The sequence below is a fragment of the Salvia splendens genome, chromosome 6 (genome assembly GCF_004379255.2).
Source record: "Salvia splendens isolate huo1 chromosome 6, SspV2, whole genome shotgun sequence".
NCBI lineage: Eukaryota > Viridiplantae > Streptophyta > Magnoliopsida > Lamiales > Lamiaceae > Salvia > Salvia splendens.
Window position 1 is genome coordinate 18,174,005 of NC_056037.1, and position 24,392 is coordinate 18,198,396.

At 36.3% G+C, this 24,392-nt stretch overlaps 3 protein-coding genes and 1 pseudogene across 4 annotated transcripts; all 4 read right to left on the reverse strand.

The window, feature by feature from the left end:
- Positions 1-1,195: 1,195 nt before the first annotated feature.
- On the reverse strand, positions 1,196-4,347 carry LOC121808345 (trifunctional UDP-glucose 4,6-dehydratase/UDP-4-keto-6-deoxy-D-glucose 3,5-epimerase/UDP-4-keto-L-rhamnose-reductase RHM1). Its single transcript, XM_042208771.1, has 3 exons — positions 4,089-4,347; positions 2,017-3,608; positions 1,196-1,934 (listed from the first exon to the last, which is right to left on the reverse strand). The coding sequence occupies exons 2-3, from the start codon at positions 3,586-3,588 to the stop codon at positions 1,482-1,484; spliced, it is 2,025 nt and encodes a 674-aa protein (XP_042064705.1). The 5' UTR covers positions 3,589-3,608; positions 4,089-4,347; the 3' UTR covers positions 1,196-1,481.
- A 1,730-nt stretch (positions 4,348-6,077) lies between these two features.
- On the reverse strand, positions 6,078-8,666 carry LOC121808912 (annotated as a pseudogene).
- A 6,016-nt stretch (positions 8,667-14,682) lies between these two features.
- Positions 14,683-16,142, reverse strand: LOC121806951 (nuA3 HAT complex component NTO1). The gene is made up of 2 exons (XM_042207131.1): positions 15,012-16,142; positions 14,683-14,893 (listed from the first exon to the last, which is right to left on the reverse strand). The coding sequence occupies exons 1-2, from the start codon at positions 15,822-15,824 to the stop codon at positions 14,840-14,842; spliced, it is 867 nt and encodes a 288-aa protein (XP_042063065.1). The 5' UTR covers positions 15,825-16,142; the 3' UTR covers positions 14,683-14,839.
- A 2,868-nt stretch (positions 16,143-19,010) lies between these two features.
- On the reverse strand, positions 19,011-24,392 carry LOC121807816 (mitogen-activated protein kinase 19-like). 2 transcript variants are annotated; one of them, XM_042208154.1, is made up of 10 exons: positions 24,133-24,387; positions 23,224-23,632; positions 22,884-23,011; positions 22,682-22,741; positions 21,872-22,021; positions 21,630-21,788; positions 21,303-21,514; positions 21,122-21,223; positions 20,351-20,514; positions 19,011-19,858 (listed from the first exon to the last, which is right to left on the reverse strand). In XM_042208154.1, the coding sequence occupies exons 1-10, from the start codon at positions 24,157-24,159 to the stop codon at positions 19,368-19,370; spliced, it is 1,902 nt and encodes a 633-aa protein (XP_042064088.1). In that variant the 5' UTR covers positions 24,160-24,387; the 3' UTR covers positions 19,011-19,367. The 2 variants fall into 2 exon arrangements, with proteins under 2 accessions (XP_042064088.1, XP_042064089.1); XM_042208155.1 differs by having other exon boundaries at positions 19,705-19,871; positions 24,133-24,392.

The window sequence follows — 24,392 nt, forward strand, 5'->3', positions numbered from 1 at the left end:
TGGTAAAGAGGACTCACATTCCACCAACTCATTTCACTCTCATATCATTTAAAACTAATATATACAAGTGAGACTCATATTCCACTAACTTTCTTCCGTCCACTTTTTTAACATTTATTAAACTAGTACCAGAAAGGAATGAGACTCCTATCGCGGACGGAGGGAGTAGTATTCTATATACCCTCCGTCCAAAAAAGATAATCCTAATTGTGGACGGTATGAGTTTTAATGAAGAAACTGGTAAAGTAAGAGGTAAGGAGAAAAAATAGGTAAAGTAAGAAAGATAGATAGAAAAAGTGGATAAAGTACGAGACATGAGAGAAAAGGTGGATTTTTTATGAAAGAAAAACTTTACATTTTTAGAAATGAGACTATTTTTTTTGTAGACATTTCAAAATGGCAAAATGAGACTATTTTTTGTGGCCAGATGAAGTAATTGATTTTCATGCTTGGAATATCATCTATGCAAGAATATTTTTACAGTTTATTAAGTTATCGTTTGATTGTCATAACTAATTATCACATGATTATCCATCTAGGATTAAGTTGTGAGATTCAATCTCATTAACCGAACAACCCGTAATACGGTGACATTGAAATGTCCTAGTATGAATCCAGCCAACCACTATTGTGTAATATCTTCTAAACATAAATACTTATAAAATAATATTCCCACCACTTTCCTTTTTAGTTTGTCCAACAAAAGATGTCGAAAATTTTCTATCAAATTAATATAAAGTACTCCCTCCATCCCATAAAAATATGTGTGTTTTCTATTTTCGTCCGTCCCACAAAAATATGTGCATTCCATTTTTAGAAAGTTATATCAATTTAATAATATAGATCACACTATACACTAACTCTACTTTAACTATCATTCTTTTCCTCTTTCTTACTTTACCATACTATTCTCCTCATCTCTTGCTTTATCAATTTTTTCTTAATTCTCGTGCCATCTCATCCGCCCATATTTTTATGGGACAGAGGAAATACTATTTTGTTTTTCTACCTAATACACAAAATAACATATTCTAAAATCTCAAATCTCATACCCAGGAGGGGGGTAGGTATTAGAATTATGTGAAACGTACATATCCAGGATATGATATCCTTGAAAGAACACAAGTTTCTGAGATGGTTTGGATCAGTGCAAGAATTCAAAAACAGAGCACGAAACAGAGGCTAAAACTCAAAATCAAGGAAATCAGTACTCCATTAAACAAAAGGGTTTGGAAACATGAAATCAATATAATTGCCGCATCCAGCAAGAGTGATAGACAAACAATGCAACCAAGTATTCTTTTGCAGATCAAATCTAAGCAGCTGATCCACAAAACTAAAATGAAGAGCATATTTCTAAACATAGGAAACACAGACATCACCCCAAATAATGAACTCGTGAACTATGGCTAACATACAGAGAAACTGATCGCCGATAATCTAGACCAAATACAGGCCTGCCAACGGAGGGAACGGCCCCTTCACTTAGCCGGGGTTTTCCTGTTTGGCTCAAATACGTACTTGATCAATGACTCCTTGATCGAGAGCAGCTCGGGGAACTCTTTCTTCAGTTTGGACGCATCCATCTCATTGTTGCTTCTGGGAGCAATGATAACCTTCGCTTGCTCCTCGAGAGTGAAGTTGGTGTATTTGAAATCCGGGTCAATATATTGCTTGTACATCTCAAGAATCTCGTTGTGGCTGACAACGCCCGGATTGGTGAAGTTCCAGATGCCTCTGAGGTTCCGCTTCGCCATCTCAATCGCAATCGGAAGAAGCTCATCCAAGATTGTCATGCTGTTGGGGATGTTGACCACCTTGTTGTACTTCGAGATCTTGGTGATGAAATTGCGTGGGTTGCTCAGGTCCGAAGATATCGGCATCCGGACTCTCAGCGTGCAGACGTTGTCGTATTCTTTCAAGAGCTCCTCCACCTGATTGAATGTACACCAAAAGTAAGCAACCACATGTATAGACAAGTAATATGGACTAGGTTGTAACAGGGACGAATATTACCATGGCCTTCGTCTTGGAATAGAAAGATCCGATGAAATTGGGTGTGTCTTCCTCCTTGTATCCGATACCAGAACCCTCAGGGTGTGCAGCATCATATTCGAAAATGCACCCAGTGGCAAAGTTCAGTATCAGGAGTCCGTGCTCTCTGCATACATCAGCCAAGGTCAACGTGCCAGCAACATTGACGCGAATTGTCTCTGTCATGTGGCTTTCGCACCAATCAACGTTAGGTCTGCCAGTTAAACCAGCTGCATTCAAAACATGTGTTGGCTTCACAGCAAGAATGTCCGCCAAAATCTGTTGCCGGTTCTCAAGACGCCCTTTCCCATATTCGTATGCAATTTCCTGTTTCTCGCACAATTTTCCGAGCAAACCACCAATCCACCCGGTCCTGCCATATATCAAGAACTTGTAGGCAGGTTTCTCTGTTGATTGGCCGGTTTTGGAGGGCGGCACAACCATATTCTGAGTAGCATTACCAGTGAATTCGGACTTTCCAGACTCGTATTGCTCAGCTCCATCAAAATTCCTCTCGATCCCACCAGGCATCATCAGCATCCTAGGATGAGGAAGCAATGCACCAGATACATCACCCCACCAATCGGGATTGCTGGTATACCACTCCATAGTCTTCTTCAGACCCTCCTCCCAAGTGGTCCTCTCCGACCAACCCAAGTTCTTCAGTTTCTGGTCATCCAGGAAATACCGTTGATCATTAAACGGCCTGTTATCCACGAACTCAATGCTCTTTTCGGGATCCATATTGAACAGCTTGCACATGTCTCTGGCAACATCAATGACCCTCCTCTCTTTCTTCGTCCCAATGTTGTAAACATGACCGACTTCTCCCTTGTGGAGAACGACCTCAAAGGCCTCCGCAACATCCTCGCAATAGAGGTAACTTCGAACATTGGATCCGTCGCCATGGATAGGAAGAGTTTTCCCTCTCATGGCCAAGAGGATGAACTTAGGAATCAACTTCTCAGGAAACTGATTGGGGCCGTAAACATTATTGCCTCGGGTTGTAATGACAGGCAATCCATAAGATCTACCATATGCCATAACAAGCATCTCAGCCCCAGCCTTTGTTGCAGAGTAAGGGTTTGTCGGCAGGAGCTGTGAGGCCTCGTGGTTCCCAACTACAGCATCCTCCTCAGTCTCTCCATAGACCTCGTCCGTGCTAACATGGATAAACCTTCTAATCTGCCCGGTGACCTTGCAGGCCTCTAAGAGGACATGGGTGCCATAGATGTTGTTCTTGGTGAACTCAAAACTGTTACCAAAGGAATTGTCGACATGGGTTTGGGCAGCAAAATGCATTATGGTATCAATGTTCTCGGTGATGAGAAGGTAATTGACAAGGTCAGCGCTACCAATGTCTCCCTTGACAAACTTGAAGTTGGGAGAGGATTTTGAAGGAAGGAGGTTCTTGAGGTTGGAGCAGTAATCAAGCTTGTCAAGCACGACAATCTTGTACTCAGGGTAGTTCCTGATAAGCCTGTTGGCGACATGAGAGGCGATGAATCCCGCAGCTCCAGTGATGAGGATGTTTTTCGGGGTGAAATTCGACATTGTTGCTTAGTAAACAGTAGCTACAAAAAAAGAAAAGCAGACATGCTCACATATTACTAAATGCATAGCACAAACCAACTCTATAGTAAAGATTCCAAAACCAGGGCATCACAAAATTCAACTGTTTAAACACAATCAAGTAAGATCTTAATCCAAAGGTATTTCACTTTCACAACAAAAATGCTCTAATGAGACAAACAAAAGATTCAACACAAATCACAAATCAAGTTGCATTCTTTCAAACAGATCATAAAGGATTGATGAGATCGTGATGAAACAAACTATGATTATCAAATTACCCTGCTAATGATCCATCTTAATTAAGAACTAAAAGCTTAATCCTAGATAAAATTATCAATCATCATAGATCAAATAAGATTGGTGAAGCACAAAAATGTAAATGATTGAACAGAGTCAAAATCAGGTAAACGCAGGGAATAAAAGAGAGATCTGAGACAAATCGAGATTCCCCGCAGGATTAGGAGTTGAAGAAAACTCACGTTTTTCTCCGATAATAATTCGGATCAGCCCACCGGAAATAGGAGTAAAAACGGAAGATTGAAATGAGAGAGAGAGAGAGAGAGAGAGAGAGAGAGAGAAGAGGAAGTTTAGACAAGGAGAGGAGAGGAAGTGGCGAAAAGCAAGGAAAAACCACTGACCTCAATCGATATTTATATGCAAATCTCACTTTTTTCCCCAGTTATAGAAAAACAGCAAAGGGGATAAAAAAAATACGCGTGAAATTGGAAGGAAATACAGATTTGATGATGATGATCTTGGTAGACGCGGTAATGCACTGTACATGTTTGATTTTATGACTCACCGACAAATTTTGCTGGAATAGTCGTAGTTGGTGAAATCAACGATCGGATTTCATTTTCCTCTCTCTATCTATAATTATGAGTTTTAAAATTTATATATTCTATAAAAAAATGGGTCTAAATTTGGTTTTAAATTTTTTCTCTGTCCATTGCTGATTCGTCATACAATTTTACTTAATGTTGTTTTGTAAATTAAGTGAAACGAGAGTAAAATAGAAGACGTGGTGTTTTATAAAAATGTGTCATTTTTAGTGAGATATTTCAAAAATAAAAATATGTTATTTAGAGAGATGTTGAGTGAGACGGAAAGAGTACTGTTATTCATTAATAACTTAGATTAAATGTAATTATTTAAATTATAGTGAATCATAAAGTAAAATAATAATAACGATAAATTTTTTTATTTTATTATGAATTAATAATCAATTTAAAAGTTTATTCTAATAATAAAATTATTATCATATTCTTTTGTTTTTTATCTAGTTATTGAAAATTGAGTACATATAGTACTAGTAAATGGAGTAGTTTCTTCCCAACATCGAGTGGAATGTTTTTCTTCACATAATAAACACAATTAGAAGAAAAGGAACTAAATTAAAAAATTATGCTTCTTCTCTCGTTAACAAACCTAATTCGAATAATAAAATATTATGGTTAATGCATGATTTTCGACCAATTACTAATATGTGGCCTGATATTTTATCGTTGGCCTCGAGTTTCTTATGTGGAAGACTCTAATTTCATGTGAATATCATGAATTCTTTTACAAATATATTTTTTATCGAAGCATAAAAAGTGTGAATTTGGATGGCATATGTAACTTTTCCTTTGCATATTTTCAACTAAGCCATTTTAAAATTCATACCATTAAATTATAATTAATTTTACAGTATAAATAGGTATTTAAATAATTAAATCTAAACTTAAAAAAAGAATTAGTATAACAACAACTTTAGTCCCACTATCCAATACAAAAATGCAAGTGAATATGTAAAATTCCAATAATATATTTACGACTAACAATAATAAAGCCTAATGGAATACTACTTTCACATTTTATCATTTAATTTTGATTTAGACGAGACTTGAAAGAATATTAAATTAATGCAGTTAAAGAATCACAATGGCAACTTTGCCTCCATTATAATTTATATAGTATTTACTTTGGCATAATTCCACCATTTCCCTTTTTCGATGGTAGGTATGATTCATCACAATGCAATAACTACATTTTATTTTTTGAATAATGCAACCACGTTTCTTATTCTATTTATATACTAATACTACTACTACATAATTATATGTGGGTGTGGTAGGCTTAGAACTACCAAATTAGAAAATCATTACAGTGAGATATTTTCATACTACTATATTGCTGAGTAATTAAGTCATAAGTGGGTTGGGTAAAAACCATTAAGCATATATGCACATACCATATTTTAATGATTATTATTAATAGATCGTGTTTAAATGATAGTATTATAGTAAGAAGCTATTAGAATTATATGTTACACAAGGTGATTTTATTGCAAAATAAAGTAAATAACTCTTGCTCACTTTCTCAACTTACTAAATCAACAATCTCTTAGAAAATGATGCCAAATCTACTACATAGAAAATCATTCAAATTTTGCAGAAACTAACTATACACTTGAAAGGAGATTGGCTTCATTTTGGCACAAGAATATCAAAGTTGCTAAGGCTCCATTTTGCAATTTCATTCCCACTCACATAAATCTCAGTCCCAACATCCACCGATGGCCAATGCCGAACCACAGGCTCTGTCCCCGGATCCTGCAAAAACCAATATTTTTTAATAAAACGATAAAACAAAATTACCATTCCCTTCTTTGAAAAATAGAAACTTTTGAGACGACACAAATTTAATGCACAATTGGTAAAAAAAAATAAGAGAGAAAAATTGGTAAAATAAGAGAGAGAATGAGAAAAAGTAGTGGAAATAGAGTTAGTGGATTATGGGGTCCACTTCCTAAAACAGAAAGTTTAGAAAGTTTCTATTTATAAGAGACCGGTTGTAGTATTTAACAAAGAAGTATGCACAAATGTTGAGTTTTAAACCTGATAGAAGTAAAGTGAGTGAGAGAGCCTTCCAACATCAAGCTCCCAAGTCCTTGAATCTCCAATCCAACCCTCTCCTTTCTTGGTTGGATAGCCATACTCTCCCCAAACAGGGTGAGGCAGAATCTGGAGGATTTCCTGAGGCTGTGGGTTGCTGTATGCATCACACAAGCTGTAAGCAAATGTAGTAAACATAAACCCTATCAATATAATTTTATGCGTCCGCCCCTATAGATATCAACACAAGTCATACGTATGACAACTTGTTGACATACAAATGTCATTGTGTTGACATCTATAACATGCGTGCTGACATAGTTATCCGTTATCAATTAGCAAATAGTGAAACTAATGAGAAAAATAAAAGAAAACTCACAATCTTAGTCATTCCTCTAGTTTGATAATGTTAGCCACCGGAGAAGCCTCTTGTAGCATCCGATCTCAAATACAACATGAGCCATGGATACTTTGGTGAAGTTTTCAACACATGTTTGAAAACCCAACCTCCTTTCCCAACACTCTTCTCCCAAGTGATGGAATAGTATTGACACATTTTCATTAACACCAGCCGTGGCCATGTCCGCATCCAAGTCCCACATCCCGAAAAAGCCTCCTTTCATGTGCATCGTCCGGTTCCTCTTCCCAACGAGGCGCGTGTAGCGGTGGTGGATGGAGGGCATGTTCATGCACCCCTCCCCGAAGCACGGGAAGCGAGGCTCGGGGGGCGAAGGGCGAGGATTTCGTGCCGTCCTTGGGGCAGATAGCGGCTTCGGAGTCCATGTTGCCACTCTTGAGCATCACCATCCAAAAGTGCCATGGCCTTGGATGGTCTCTTACTTTGCATTTTTCAGCTAATAATAACTCTTTCCATGCTGCAAATTTGTTGCAATCTATTATTTCCATTCCATCTATTGTGGCTTGTTTCACTCCTAGCTTGTTCTCCTTCCTCCTCACCTTGTGAGTTAATTTATCTAGACAACACAATATAGGTAATTGAAACAAATGTTTGAGTTGGGCCTGCTATGATACTGTGTAAAAATGGACGGGATAAAGGGGAGGGTTGTTTAAGAGTGTGTAGATGAGATAAAATCAGCACCAACTCGATATGAGACAAGAATGAGGGTTTCAGCGAGTAATTAAAATGAATATTCGACTTGGACATGCTTTGATACCATGTGGAAATGAACCACCAGGGCGGGCACAAGAGATTTATTTCAGTAAGCGCTCTACTATATATAGATGTTTCATATATGTTACTCTCTCCATCTTATAAAAAAAACACTTTTGGATTACACGAGTATTAATGCACAATTGGTAACATATGAAAGATATAGAAAGAAAAAATAATTAGTAGAGAATGATACTCATCTTAGAGAGAGAAAAAATTATCAAAAATAGAAATGAACTATTTTTTATAGAACGAAAGAAATATATGATATGAAAATTAGTAATCATGCAAAAAAATCACAACCACAACAACTATAAAAGTGCATAAATATTTTATGAGTACATAAAATTAAACTAATGCATATATTCAAATTTTTCATGCGATAGCTATAGAAGCAAATAAACCCTATTAAGTTAAAATTGGTTTGTTGAAAATTTAGCTACGAATTCCAATTTTGCTTATGCAAATCACATGGCACTTTGTAAATTTAGCACTTTTGTTTGAATAAAGAAATTTTAACTTAAAAAATGATAGCAGTTCTATTTAAATATTATGATAGTAGTTATATTATTTAAATATTATGATAGTAGTTATATTTTAAAGCAACACAACTCGGCATTTTCAAAATGAGTTTTATAATTATAATAATATTATATTACTATAGTAGCGTTTTTGTGTTGGTTTTCTTCAAAAAAAATTCGATTTAAGTTTAGATTAAGTCTTCAAAGGCATATACTATTACACAGAATCATCACCAAGTCAATATGAAACAAAAATGAATGTTTTCAACGAAGTAGAAACATACATTGTGATTGGGATGGACGGGCGAGATCGAAGCAATCGGCCTGTCTAGGGCTGCCCATGTTGGGAGCTTCTTCATGAACTTCATTGCATTGATTCCACGCTTCAATGGCGACTCTGAGGCCGTCTCGTTTCATCCCGGGATCACCAACAGCTGATTCGTACTCGCTTTGTCCACCAACACTTGTCATCAACAATGCCACCACCATTGCTATAATATGCAACATTCTTAATTCACCATTTTCTTCACTTCACTCACAATATATGATATAGTGTCAATGTGTGAGTGTGTATTTATACACACATTTTTTAGGGTTTGGATAATGTTGAAGCAGCTAGTTTTGGAAATAATAATAATTGATTAAATTGGAAGCTTGACTATATTCAACAAACTTCATTTATTTTCGAGAAGGTTTATCGTTGTGCGAATTTAAGGGAATCATACTAATAACTATGCATAGTCATGTTGACGTGTAAAATAAATCGAGATATTCATCTGTTGTAACGGAAATCTTTGTTACATTGTATTTCATTAATTAATAGATAATGTTAATTATTCCAAACTACTCCAGATATTATCCATTTATATGTAGTGATGGATGTTCGTCTGTTTTCCCATCCACGGTTGATAAATTACAGTATATGAAAAAAGGATAAATCTATGTTACTATGAAGTTGTTGTCCATATATAGCATTTTGGTAAATATATGTATTATGGATAATAATATTTTAAGCATCTTATTTTTTTTTTTTTTTTTTAAATGATCGATTATCTCATTTAATAGAAGTAGTTAAGGCGTTTTAAAATTTTCTTTTTATTTGTATTTTTAACTAATTTTATTTATTTACGGTGTATTATATAAAGTCAATAGTATTTTGTACAATTAAATTATGACAATATACTATAGTTAAAAAGATCGAACCTTAATTTTTCATAATTAATCAACTGAAATTCAAATTGACCATTAAGAATTAGATTTGATAAAATATCAAGTTCACACTATAAAGAGCCTTTATTTTCAATCTAATCAAAATATTCTTAGCTCTTCATTATTTATTTTAATTGCTGGTAACTACTTATTTCTTTTATTAAAATATACAACCAAATTAAATCCTACTCTATAAAAAGTAACCAAAATTATTATTATTATTATTAATATTATTATTAATATTATTATTATTATTATTATTATTATTATTATTTGGCTATGGACATATGAATTCATCTAGAACAATTAATCTTTAAATAGACAATGTTGACTTAGAAAATATTAAAGACTATGAAAAAAGAAAGTAATGCACTTAGTATTTAATTAAATAAATTATGTACAAATGTTAATAAAATATACTTACTTCATCCGTCCCCAAAGAATATGTACTTTGGGTTCGACACAGGTTTTAATGTAAAATTAGTAAAGTAAAAGAGAGGTAGAGAGAAAAAGTAATTAAAGTATTGTTAATAGGGAATGAGTCACACGTCATTAGAGAGAAAAGAGTTTCTAAAATTGGAAAGTGCATATTCTCGTGGAACGGACTAAAAAGGAAAGAGTGCATATTCTCATGGGATGGAGTGAGTAATTATATACTCCCTCCGTCTCATGTTACTTGCACTGTTGCTTTTCGACTCGGTACAAACTCCTTACACTATTTATAGTTTAAGTTAGAATTGATGTATTTAATTAATATGTTAGATTAAGTTAAGAGGTCCTTTATTAAGTGTTGTCTCATTACACTTAAAATTCTAATTTAATTACATTAAAAATTCAATCTCAAATTTATGGCCTAAAATGAAAAGTGCGAATAACATGTGACGGAGAGAGTATGTATTCCATATCATCGTGAAAAAAATTGGAAATTTGTATTAATCAGATTTTTCCTGATTAATCAAATAAAACTTTAATTGATTATTAATGAGTAGATTTAATAAAAATATCATTAATTCAAAGTTTAATTATACTATTAATAGCCCTTGTTTTCTTCTTAATCAACACATTCTTTTTTGTTCACTTTTTATTTTAATTGTTCTTATTGCTAATGTCATATTCGAATTATTTTATAAAAGTTTTACTAGCAAAATATTTTTATTAATAGTATTTTTTAAATTGAAGAGTACAATAGCATTTTAAATTGAAGAGTAGAATAACATGACTCATAAATAGTTAAGAGATATAAGTATTGTTATAGGTGTTGTTTCTTAGTTAAGTGATGAAATAAAAAATAGTTAAAAGTAAGGTGAGAACCATGAATAGTTAATAGATGATGATTATAAGTAGAAAGTAGAAACCATTGATGTGGATGTTCTAATGAAATTCGGATGTCTTATCATACTCCCTTCGTCCATGAAAAATAATCTTATTTTACATTTTGAAATGTCCACAAAAAATAGTTTCATTTCTTAAAATGGAAATCACCTCTCTCATACTTTACTTACATTTTCTCCTCTCTCCCATACTTTATCTACTCCATCCGTCCCACTCAAAATGGTCACATTCTTGAGTGGCATGGAGTTTTAGGTGGAATAGTTGTTTGTGATAAAATAGAGTGGAAAAAGTAATTGAATATTTTAATGATGATAGAGGAGAAAGATGTTTTATTCCATATACATAATGTAGATATCTTGAATGTGGCAAACTAAAAAGGAAATGTGAACATCTTGAATGAGACGGAGAGAGTATTTTTTTTCTCTATCTACCTTACTTTGCCTACTTTTTCTCCTCATCTATCTTACTTTACCAATTTCTCATTAAAACTCGTGTAATCCATAAATGGAACTATTTTTTATGGACATAATAGAGCTCTGATTAATTAAATCAGCTTAATTTAATTAAAGTATTTAAGGACACTAATAATCAGTGTTACACTCATAATCAATAAGTACTAATTTATGTTTCAAATCCAAATCACATAAGTCGGGCTCCGTTTAAAATGAACTAAATCTGGGCCATTTCCATTTTTCAGGATGCAATAATTCAAAAGATAATGTTATGAACCAAATCATAAAATCACAATATGTTTAGGACCACAAATGGTTGTTACTCTTAATTAAGATATTTAAGGAGTAATAATCAGTGTTACAATCATAATATTTAAGGAGTAATAATAAGTGTTACAATCATAATCAGTAAGTACTGACGTGGAGTATGTTTCAAATCCAAATCACATAAGTAGGCTTTTATTTGATTAATTATTTCTCGCATTTAAGATAAGTATTTTATATTCATTAATTAATCAACCATGCTGCTTGTTTAATATAATTAATAGTATAAATTATACAGTATCATTTTTCAAATAATGCTAAAAGTTCTGAAATAATCTTTAATCCGCAAGAATTTTGCACTATTTTAGGGGTAAGAATATATTTTGATCACTTGTTACTTTGAATTAAGTTTGATGATGTTTATATTCCTATAATGCTATCAAATTGTTAAGGACATTTTTACATTATTTATACTTAGAATTCTAAATTGCTTTTATTAATGAATTTGCTTGTTTATTTGTCAAGGGATATTATGAAATTCTAATTTATTTGGCGTTCGATGATGAGATATTTGTGAAGATTGATGGATGTTAAGCATTTTTAGCATTCTTGAATTTTTGCTTTTCAATTTTTTATTAGTACTATTTTTTATGAAATTCCAATTTTCAGTTTAGTTCGGTTATGAGTTTTTACTTTTTTGGGTTCATTTTTTGGTTAATTCAATTCGGTTTAACATTTTTGAGAAATCAATTTTCTAAGAGCAACTCCAAGGGGAGAAGGTAAATGAAAAGGGTATATCATGTTTATACCTTCTCAAAAAGTGCAATATACGTTTCCAAAAAGCAAGCAACTCCAAGGATAAAAGGTATATGAAAAGGTAAATTATTATTTTTTTAAATATTAGTTGCTAGACTACTGCTGCAACGGTAATGTCTTAAGTTCTATCATACTATGCCTCAAAATTAACTAATATAAAGCAACGGTACTAATTTTAAAAGTATGGATATTTAAGCTTATATGTAAGCAACAAAATAAGTTACTGGACAATTCGTTTTCTGCCCAAATGAATCCTTTTCCAAATATTTTAGATTATATGAATAATGATTCGGATGATGAATTTGATGCCATTATAACGGCTGCACAAGAGGAAGAGATGAGTCGTCGGCGGACAAGGGGCCATCGCGGCTCCATTCCGGGACATCGAGTGCTTCATCGTGGTAGGCAAGAAGGCCATGAAAGACTCTATCGCGATTACTTCTGTGAGCATCCCGTGTATCCTGCAAACTTATTATGTAGGAGATTCCGCATGAGTCGCCCTCTTTTTAGCCGAATTGTTGACGATGTGGTAGCTCACAATGCGTATTTTCACCAAAGATGTGATGCTACAGGTCTTCTTGGTTTGTCCTCTCTTCCGAAGGTCACGACAGCCATAAAGATGCTTGCCTATGGCCAACCAGCGGATTCTGTAGACGAATATGTTAGAATCGGATAGAGTACTACATTGGTTTGTTTGAGAGAGTTTGTGAAAACAATTGTAGAGGTATATAGCCCACAATACTTGAGGGCTTTTCTCGGTCGATCATTTCTTTTCGTTCAGCCTTTTCTCGGTCGATCTTTTCTTTTCGTTCGAAAAATTTCGGAGTAAGAATCGAACTTACGCTCCCAACAACACTTTTTCCTTTGTTTTTTAGCAATTCCTTCGCAGCTTTCCTTCCCATAGGCCTATCTTGATTAACGTCGTCTTCAGGATCCAAATTTGCTTCAGTGGTTGATTTTTGTCTCTTGTTTGGCAAAGTTGCTTGCCATTTGGGATCGAAAATCAAAATTTCCCAACAATGTTGACAAGTAAATGACTTTCCCACCTGCCTCTTGTATACCTTGTATGCATCTTGAAGCTAAAAACATATAAATGTTAGGCAAATACTTGGGTTAAATCTACACATAAAACTACATAATATTTACAACTTGTACAAAATTTACCATGTCTTGTTCGTTTTGTCCACTTTGATTCAGCCGTTCGATTTGACTGTAAACTCCAACAAATTTGGAGCATTGTTTGTTAATATCTCTCCAACGCGTTTTGATTGTAGATAAACTACGTTGGGTGGAAAAACCTCCATTATCGTCAATATATTTTTCTATCCTTCCCCAGAATGTAGTAGCATTTTGTCCGTTTCCAGTAGTCGAATCTTTACTTGTATGAAGATACGCCGCAATCAAAAGTTGATCATCTTCACGGGAGAAACTTGAACTTCGTTGCCTTTTTCGTGTTGTAGGAGAAACAACATTTGAAGTGTCGGTTTCAAAACTTGTCCCAAAATCACCATAATCATCGGCTAAATCAACGGAGTGTTCTCTTGTCAATAAATTTGTGAGAGACTCAGAATCATTTTATGAAAAATCCATCTGCACAAATTAAAGAGATATATTTAAACCATAATCTAAACATAAAATATTAAATATTAAATAATATATCCATCAAATGATATAAAGTATTAAACAAATATATAAAACATAAAAAACTCCTAAACTATTAGATATAATGCGACGGTACTTGAACCCAATATATATACTCCCTATTTAACAAAAAAATCACAGCCTGTTCTACAGAACGAAGGCGGCGCAACGTTCAAGCAAATAACCAAAGCACTTCCCCAATCTCACAAATCTCGGCGCAATCGCTCAAGCAAATAACCAAAGCACTACCCCAATCTCACAGATCTCTTTCTCCTATATTATTTTCTATATTTACGCCTTTGATTTTTGTTTGCTTGATATTGAAAAGGAATTGCTTGGCTTTGGAAGTAGAAGTGAATGAGGTGAAAGTCTATTCTTGGTGTCTTTTTATTTCGAAAATTAGGGTTTAGAATTTAATAGTATTCTGTTTCTTGTTGGTGGAATTAATTTCATAAAACTAACAACCAATTTCATAGAATTCAATATATGTTCAGTTTTATTGTAGTGGTTTTGCCGCAACTTTTATCTCCCGCCAATGTCAAAATCAGTTTTTTCTATTTTACCTTCTTTTTGGTGGAGAGGTAAAGATATCTCTTCAAAATGGGAAAAGGTATAATACCTTCTCATTTACCTCTCCCCTTGGAGACTGTTTTTCTGTCAAAAAGAGGTAAATTTGACAGTTATTATGATTTACCTTCTCATTTACCTCCTCCCTTGGAGTTGCTCTAATTCAATTCAATGCAAGTGGAGTATTTAATTTGACAGAAAAAGGAGAGCTAAATTTATATGGATAAAAGAAAACAATATTTTATCCATAAAAATGGTAAAATAAAGAAATTACACATTAAAATTGTGACATAGTAGTAGCAAATTGATGTTTTTGCAGGAATCGAGATCTGGAATTTGCTACTGCTAAAGGTTAAAATGGTGTCGAATAGCAATTTCTTGTTACTTGTTGTCGTCGCCTCTAGCAACTATCTTAAACTTTCCTGTTTGCTCTTGCTGCAAAACCACATCGCAAAAAAAAAAGAGTTACTTAAAATTAGAGTCCAATTTAAAATTTAATCAGAAGAAATTCAATTAATTGAAAAAGAAGGAAAAAAAGGGGGATTAGGGTTACCTTCTTCCAGAGATGAGTATGAGGGGAGCAAAATGCAGCAACAACAGATCCTCTGCTCTTCCCCTTCCCCTCTCTGTATTCGATACAGAGCTCCTCTTTCAACCCGCAGCTGACGTGGAATGCCGATCCGCATTTAGGCTCGGAGCAATCAATGGCGCAACCGTTTTTCGATTTGCAGATGTAGCACTCGGTCTCCCACCGCCTCTTCCCTACCCGATCGCAGTTGATTCCTTCTCTCCCCTCCGAATCCGCGAAGAACACCTCCGGCACGTAGATCGCGCACACCAGATGCGCCCAGCGCCCGTCCGTCGTCGGCTTCAACGCGCCGCCGCCTACGGGGCAGAGGCAGCAGGACGGCGGTTGATTTTTCTCCGATTTGGAATGGAGGCATTGAGCGCAGTACCAGTCGCCGTCGGGGATCCCGGCGGTGAAGGGGTGGCCGTAGCATGTGGCGTGCACCATCAGATCGCAGCCGTCGCAGAGCACGATTGGATCCGCCGGATCTCCGTCCGTGCTGTCGCAGACGGCGCAGACGATTCCGTCCTCGCCGTCTTCTCCGAAGTTGAGTTTGATTTGTGCGGAATCTTCATCGGATGGGGGATTGAGATTCAGATCGAGGTCCAGGGGCTGAAACGCCCAAATTCGCTTCTTCGCTGGAAGGCAGAGAGTTGTGGCGGCGGGCGGGGAAGGCGAATCTCGGCATTCCTTGCGCTTTTTGGCGGGAAGGCAAGAGGAATCGGTTTGTTGTTGTTGTTGTTGTTGTAATCGGAATCGTTTGAGAGGAGGCAAGCCTAGAAATCTGGTCTCCTCCATTTGCGAAGAATAAAGGAAAGAGGGATTAGTAGGGTTTGGTGAAAAAGGCGATGAAGGGGAGGAGTGAGACTGAGAGCCAGAGGTGATGATATGGTGAAGAATATGGCGGGAAGATGAGATACTGAAATTTTGGGCAGAGGAATTTCAATTTATTAGTCGGAAAAATGTGGAGGGAGATTCTGATGTTTAAATTACGTTCAAATTTCATATTAGAGCCATCTCAAATCTGAAATGTTAGTGATTTACTTTAGAGCTCTAGTAAGTAATTATTTCGTGATTCGTTTGGTAGCTCATTACATAAATTGGGTGTTTATTTTTCTCTGTATGGCTTCATAGTGAACATAGTTATTGAAGATAGCAAAGATGATTGAGTGTGATATATTGAGCTTCAGAGCATCAACAATCGTGCTCTTGCTAGCGGCACGGTTGTGGGTCCGGCCCCACTTTTTCTGTCTGCTCTCTGGCAAGAGCACAACACCTACAACTGTGCTCTTCCGCAAAGACGAGCACAATTAATTTAAAATTCAATTAAACAAAAACATTTCCATAATACTAAAATTCATTAAAAAACCTAAATAATATTACAAATGACAAATAAAATAAAAACGACATAATTAAAATCCTAAAAATTAAAAATTACATAATTAAAATGCTAAATATTAAAAAACCACTACTCGTTGCCGAATTTCGCCCACATGTGTTTGATTAGGTCTTCTTGTAGCTGAATGTGGGTTCGGGTATCGCGCATTGTGTGTCTTGTCTCGATCCTTTGGCCAACCGTCGTATGCTCACCTCGGCGTGGGGGAGACCTCGTTGTTGAGCTTCCGACTTCATCCTCGTCGTAGAAGCTAGCTGCCCTCGGCCCTTCGTCGGCTATAATCATTTGTGTAAGATAATACACGTGAACATGATGTCAGCGATATTATTCACGTACCACAGCCGAGCCGGGGCCTTCACAATGTTGAATCGGGTTTGAAGGACCCCGAAGGCTCTTTCGACGTCTTTCCGCGCGGACTCTTGACGCTGCGCAAAAAGAACCCGTCTCGGGTCGTGCGGGTTGCTGAGCGTCTTCACGAACGTCGATCACCCTGGATAGATACCATCGGCGAGATAGTAACCCATGTGGTATGTAGTTCCGTTGACGGTGAAGTCGATCGCCGGTGCTACACCATTCATCACATCATTGAAGGGGGTGACGAATAGAGCACGTTCAAGTCGTTGTTGGCTCCGGCAACGCCGAAATATGCATGCCAAATCCATAGGCGGTGGTCGGCGACCTCCTCAAGGATAAGTGTTGGGCCGCCGCCTTTGTGACCCCTTAAGTGTTGCCACCTCCAAGCAGTCGGGCAATTCTTCCACCTCCAATGCATGCAGTCAATGCTGCCAAGCATTCCGGGAAAGCCATGGACTGATTCGTGAAGACGAAGCAACCGTTGGCAATCATCGGTGGTAGGTACACGAAGGGATTCATCCCCGAAGGCTGAACGAATGCCCTCACAAAAATTCTTTAGACAAAGGATTCCAGTGGACTCACCGATATGCAAATACTCATCGAAGATGTCGGCCGTTTGCCCAGTAGCGAGTTGTCGGATGGCACACGTACACTTCTGCAACGGCGTGATACTTTGCCGGCCGGCTGCATCTGGATCTGTTTGGAAGAATTCAACACGTGCGGACAATGTGTTGACAATTCGCATAAACAAGCGCTTTGACATGCGAAAACGGGGCCTGAAGTAATCTGTCGGAAACCGCGGCTGGTCTGCAAAGTAGTCGGCAACGAGCCTTTCGTGGGCTCCCTCCCGGTCCCGATGGATGTAGCGGCGAGTTGATCTAGTTCGTTGAGGAGGAGGAGCGGGGGTATTCGCCACGACATATGCTTCGTAAGAGGCACGATGTTGTTTGTAGTATTCTTGTTTTTCGCGCTACGCTTCTGCCATGAGATGGGTGAAATCCATTTGAGGTTTTGAGTGAGGGATGAATGTGTTGATAGTTTGTATGAGAATTATGAATGAGAGATGATTTGATGTGATAAATGAATGATGAATGTGTGTATTTATAGATGATTTTGGGGGAAAAAATTTAACAAAATTCCAAAAAATTCAGAAAAACGGGCAAAAAAATGACAATATTTTTGGGATTTGGAAAATATATTTTTTATTTTTTTTATCATTATTTATAATTAAATAACGAATTTTAAATAAATAAATAAAAATTCAAAGGCAACGGCTATGCTGTTGCCCAATCGCGTGCCGCCACGTCACCTGCTCGCCGGCACGGCGAGACACGTCCGTGCCAGCGGCGCGGACGGACGCGGGTTACGACGCCACCGTTGCGGATGTTCTCAGCTACAATGTGCATTCAAAATATTATAAATCCCACCTAAAAGTAAAAGTAAAGTGATTTATCAAAGTTACTATAAATTTTCGAATGAATTTTATAAATGGTTGTATCAAATAGATTAAAAAATTTTGATTTGTTTCAAATAGATTTAAAAAATTTGGTTATAAATGATTTTATAATATGACACAAAATTGATAAAATAAGAGAGAGAAAATAAAGAGTAGTTAAAGTAGTCTTAATGGTACTAGGACCCACATTATTATTAGTGTTTTAAGGGTAGTATAAGTTGTAAATAACTCAATGTGTATGGGTAGTAAATTGTGATAAATAAATGAAAATGCTCATATTTTTATAAGACGGACAAAACGGAAAGTACACATTTTTATGGCACGGATGGAGTATACTTAATACCCCCTCTATTCATTCAAGATGTTCATATTCTCGAATGACATCGGATTTTAGGTGGAGTAGTTGAGTAAATTAAAGTAGAGTGAAAAAAAGGTGATTGAATATTTTAATGATAAGAAATGAGAGAAAAATTTGTTTCCAAATATTAAAAGTGGACATCTTAAATGGGACGAATAAAAAAGAAAATGTTGAACATCTTGAGTGCGACGAAGCGAGTATTACTATTGTTTATTATCCTATTAATACATTTTATAATATGATAATCAAAATACAATATAATTATATTCAAATTAATTTAATGTTTTTATTTATAGGTGGAAAATGTTAATTTAATGTTTTTATTTATAATATGATAATCAAAATAATTCCAGTAAATTTATGTTTGTTCTCTCCATGCACACATTAAACCATGAGATTTAAACACACACACCAGTGGCATAGCATGAAAGCAAGGATAGAATTAAATTCAAGAAATTGCTTGATTTTCATTGTTCAAATAATTGACAGAAGCAATGCAACAGCTTTTACCGTTATACATTCATACATGGAACTAACTGAACTTGAACACCTTCAACTAAAAAGCAATTGCCTCTTAAAAACTAAAATACGCCCAGCTCGGATTTTTCCGCAACGAGAGACATCCAAGCCAAGTAGAAAATCTTCCATAATCTGCAAACATCACAATCGTTACTATCGGATGAGTGATGACGCAGTTTGCTCCAGGTGTCTGTCTCCGCTCGGTCTGAGTCCAAGCATAATTCACCTGAGTAAAACATCAGATGTCACTGTACCCGGTTAAATTAGTCCGACCTGCATAGCTCCAACCTCCCTGTGAGCAGCCACTGCAACAGCAGCAGCTCCAGCAGCAACAAACCGAGACTGGGCTTGCATCAATTTCGCATCAAGGGAATGTTGACTATCCAATGTACCTTCTCTCGACTGTGGCTGGTGGTACGGGTTGCTGTTCCTTTCTGCATTCATAGCAGGGTTCACTTTAGCTGGTGTATACTGTAGAGGCTGCCCCTTAGAGACAATCTCAACATTTGAGCCATTCCTCGATATGACTGGCGTGTTTTGCCGCTGAGATTGTTGTTTTACTTGGGACTCTTCTTCCTCTTTACAGCTCTCTTGGTTCGGTACTGTACTAGTTTTGAAGAAACAATGTGGAGAGTTCGATTGCGGGGGCAGAGTAGCATTCTGAACGCACATCCCTCCGCCATAGGAATCGTTCACATTTCTGGCATTCTCATATGGTAAAACTGGTCCAACTACTCTTCCGGGCTTGGCTGCAATGGTAAACTGAGGTTATTGAGAATTAGAAGAGATGAAGAGATAAACTACAGAGATATTCAGATGACAAACAGAGGCAACCATTACAATTTACATCTATCAACATGACTTTCTACGACCTTAAAACTATATATCACGGAATAGTTAAGCATTTGGTGCTTTCATACTTTAATGCAGACTATTAGGCTTCTGTTTCATTAGTGGCACTCCGACAAATTTATCAAAATTCTGGTGTTCTCACACTCTTCAGTCCCCTTTCATATCTCCATCACAGAAATCAATGTGTGCTGATCACTAATTAATTTATCACCAACAATAACTTGTCTATTTGTCTCAGAGAAAAGCAATTCTATCAAGTACAATAGATTCATCACTTTCAAGTCATTCGGTGAATTTCGTTTCACGTGCTATTTACTAATGAGAGTAGAAATCTAACTAAATATAGCTAACGAGAGTAGAAATCTAACTAAATATATAAATCCTTGTACCATTTGAAATCCTTGGAGGTGGGCGTGAAACCCTAGGTGCACTATCCGAGGCAGCATTTGGCGCTCTAAATCCTATTGAAGCTTCTGATTTAACTTTTTGATTGTCGAATACAGAAACATTCGAATGTGTTTTGGGAGGAATTGTGCTAGAGTTTACAGTAGACCTGCATAGAAGCAGGAAATCCACTGTTAATTTAGGCACTGGCACTCATATTATAATCTCATAGTATAATTGTATATAGATTCATCAAAAAACATCAAATCCATCAAAAGTAAATTATAAGGTCGCTTGACAGGAAGAGGAAACAAAAATTCAGAAAGTTTGGAATGGTTTCAGCTGCAGCCATAAGCTAATAGACCAAGTACTATCACTAGAGTGCTTAACATGCTGATACAAACTAGGTAATCTCAAGATCAGAAAAAGCACGAGTGTTTGAATTGTATATATAATGGCATTTTGGGAGGACCAATTAACAATAAATGTAATGAGAAGTTTCACTGAAGAAGTGCATTGAAAAGGCGATCATATTTGGTTTTGTTCAGGGAGAATAAGTGAAAAAGGGAATTGTTTTAAGAACCCAACAAAAACAACACAGTCATTGTCGGGAAAGCATTACCCCATCGCTTAACTGATTTGTTAATACATATATGTTATAGGTACAAACATTAGGTTGTCTTGTTTGTGCATATGTTTGGAAGTAGTGTAAATTTATCAGGTAATTTTTCCAAGGCAAAAATAGGAATTAAAAATCTCATACAATAGAACCATACCGTGGAAGAGAAACGTGCTTCCTCTCGGGGAAAATTACAGGCCCACTTTTTCCAGAATTTTCCTCCAGATAGTCAAATTGCTTCTTGAATTGGCCAACCGCACTGTATAACACAGAGAACATATTAAATCTGATGTTGACACAGTTGTGCAATGACTCAATCTGATGTAGCAGAACCAAACCTAGGATAGAGAAAACTTGTGCCGCCATTACGCGTCATGTAGTCTTTTAATAATTGGGGGTGGTACTCCAATATTTCTCGGAATATTAATTCTCTAATATCCTCCTTTGTCAATCTTCTTCGCTCAAATTCAAATTCCATCTTTGAGATTGGCTGACAAGAAGGCTCCCTCTCAATTTTAGACAGCCCCTTGAAGTATGGATCTGCCAATGCCTATTGATCACATTAATCATAATCAATACAGGAAAACATTTAGTTTGTTATCCATTTGATATAATCAAAAGAACACTGGGTCATTAAGATATTTGTGAGAGCACACAGCACGTACCTCTTCAGCACTGGGACGATCCTTTGGGTCAAATGCCAACAGCCTTTGCAATAATTTGAGAGCGGAAGGATCTGCTGCATTTGGAAATTTCTCAGTGAAAGGCACTGAACGCTTTTTTCTCATATCCATCAAATATTTCCGTGCCTTCTCATTCCGTACCTGCGTCCAGGATACACAGTAGTTACAATCACATCTTCAGATGTATTACCTTAATATTCTGTATACAGGTCTTTGATACATACTCCAGTTATTGTATCAACTGATGGTGTTCCCAGAAGATCAGTGATCAGGTCCAGTTGATGCACCACACTTTTCCCAGGAAACAATGGCTTCCCTGCCAAGACTTCTGCAAAGATGCATCCTATGCTCCAAATATCAATCGCAGGTGTATACTGCAAAAATGATGTATGGTGAATGAGTGGCACTCAAAATAGCAAAGCAGTAAAGCCCTCCAGAAAAGACGCAACCTGACACAATTGCCTCTGAAGAACAGAGATATCAACATCCAGGGAAGTACAATACTCCTTCCTGAACAAGAATTGTTTTAATCTACAATTACTTTTCATTTGTTGACTCAGCACTCTGCACTAAATAAATGCTACTATCCACAATGAGAACAAGCCCCAAGGTAGATCAATAATAAGCATGGAAAATGAAGTCAATATAAACAATAGTTTTTCCCCGCAATATAATCTCATCAACAGATAAGCTGAGAACCCAAGAAACAATAACAAACAATCAGGAGCTAAAAGCATTTCCCATTACTAAGTAGCCAATAATAATTTTCAGGTGCAATATGATAAGAGTAGGGGGATCAATCTATGCGAACTTAATATTGAAATACGAGGAGCCTACAAACCAATCATAAATGCGGTAAATGATAAAATGGTAAATAAAGGAACAAAGGAGGGCTTTACGTGGGGGCAGACAATGAAGAATCAACCCACATTTAATTTACAGCATTAAAGAATCATGATTTGGCACCACATGTGTGTGTGCGCGCGTGTGTAGATTTGAAACATGGAAGAGCATAAATGGTTAAAATTAAGAACCTTAGCGGAGAAAGAACCACACAGCTCAGGAGCTCTATACCATCTCGTAGCAACATAATCCTGCAGGATAAGACAAATTATCTAAAACATGAACAGCTGTCCAACAGATTACCCTTGAAAGTGGTGATACAAACAGGTATCTCCCAAAACAAGGTGATAATAGATATTCAATGATTTATGGATTGCAAGTTCTAGTCTGTACCGTCCAAAAAACTGCTGTCGGTGCATCAGTGAATGCCACTCTTGCTAGTCCGAAGTCACATATTTTTAGTTTGCAGTTAGCATTTGCCAAAATATTCTTTGGTTTGAGATCCCGATGATAAACATTAGCTGAAAGCAGGCAAAAGCAAATTAAGAAAAAATGATCAAGTGATAGAACACAGGTAAACCGAAGACTTCAAAGAAAGTGTGGCAAGCTCAGAACAGAAAATGTAATAAGACAACACTGAAAAAATCTTAAATATATCTGCCCATCTATGTAGCACAAACATTTAAGATTTTTATCAAGTGAGTCATGGAAACCCATTATACTTTTTATTTACCAGTATGCATATATTTCAGTGCCCGTAGCATCTGATAAAGAAAAAAACGGTGGTGCTCTTGAGTCAAATCATCATTAGCTTTTATCACTTGATGAAGATCGGACTCCATAAGCTCAAAAACAACATAGATGTCTTTGAAGTCTCGCCTAGAGGGTGGAATCATGATCCGCTTGATTTCAACAATATCAGGGTGGCGTAAAAGGCGAAGCAACTTAATTTCCCGCAAAATCCGAAGAGCATCAGACGTATGTTCAAAAATGTCTTTTATTTTCTTTATTGCTACTTTTTCTTTAGTCTGCGTGTCAATGGCAGCACAGACAACTCCATAACTACCCTTTCCAATAATTTCCAGAATTTTGTATCTGTTGGCTTCTCCATACTCCGTGAAAAAATCAGTATCTTTTGGGATCTGCAAAACAATTAACCATGTTATAATCATGCCGAACTTTGAAGTAAAAGAAAGTCAGATCTAAACCTATGACTTCAATCAATCATAAAATTCGAAAAAGGTTAAAGAAATCTCCAATAAACGATATCAAGTGAGGAAAATTTCAATTAGGCACCATCAAGAGTCTTCAAAAAGAGAATTTAGAGGAAAGACAAGAAATCCTATTCTTTCACACAAGAATCCAAAATTAAAATCGATCAGAACTTTCTAAAGTAAATTCCTCATGTTCTTGCCTTGTTGCTAACAAACAAAAAGCAAAGCTTAAATCTACAACAAACAAACAAACAAACCAAGTCCAATTTATGTGAAAATTTTCAATTCTCTCATTAAACCTTCAAATTCTCAACAAAAAAAGGTCAACTGCGTTCACAATCGATACACAAAATAAAGCTCTCTTCCTAAGGGAAAAAAACAAGAAAACGCAATAATTAACTAAAAATGAAACAAAAGCTGAAGAAGACCTTCTTTCGCTGGTCCTGCCGCTGCATCCTTGCTTAAATCTATTCCGATCCGATCAGTGAAAAACGAAAACCTCTGCCGTTCAAAATTCAAACTGATTACACCGAAATATTCAACAAAATTGCAATTCCAGATGCCTCAACTCGCACAAATTCGAGAGATTTGTTGTGATTTAGAGAGAGAGAGGAAGAGTTTAGGGGTTTGAAAAATTCCACTAACGTAAATTCGGTGAACGTTAGTGGAATTTATACAGAGGTTTTTG

Coding starts and splice junctions, on each gene's coding strand:
- LOC121806951 (XM_042207131.1), bottom strand. CDS start 15,824: ATGGAGGAGACCAGATTTCTAGGCTTGCCTCCTCTCAAACGATTCCGA. Junction 14,894..15,011: donor ATACTCATCTCTGGAAGAAG/GTAACCCTAATC, acceptor GTGGTTTTGCAG/CAAGAGCAAACAGGAAAGTT.
- LOC121807816 (XM_042208154.1), bottom strand. CDS start 24,159: ATGCAGCGGCAGGACCAGCGAAAGAAG. Junction 21,789..21,871: donor CAGTTGATACAATAACTGGA/GTATGTATCAAA, acceptor TCCTGGACGCAG/GTACGGAATGAGAAGGCACG. Junction 19,859..20,350: donor ACCTCCAAGGATTTCAAATG/GTACAAGGATTT, acceptor TTACCATTGCAG/CCAAGCCCGGAAGAGTAGTT.
- LOC121808345 (XM_042208771.1), bottom strand. CDS start 3,588: ATGTCGAATTTCACCCCGAAAAACATCCTCATCACTGGAGCTGCGGGA. Junction 1,935..2,016: donor ATTCCAAGACGAAGGCCATG/GTAATATTCGTC, acceptor ACATTCAATCAG/GTGGAGGAGCTCTTGAAAGA.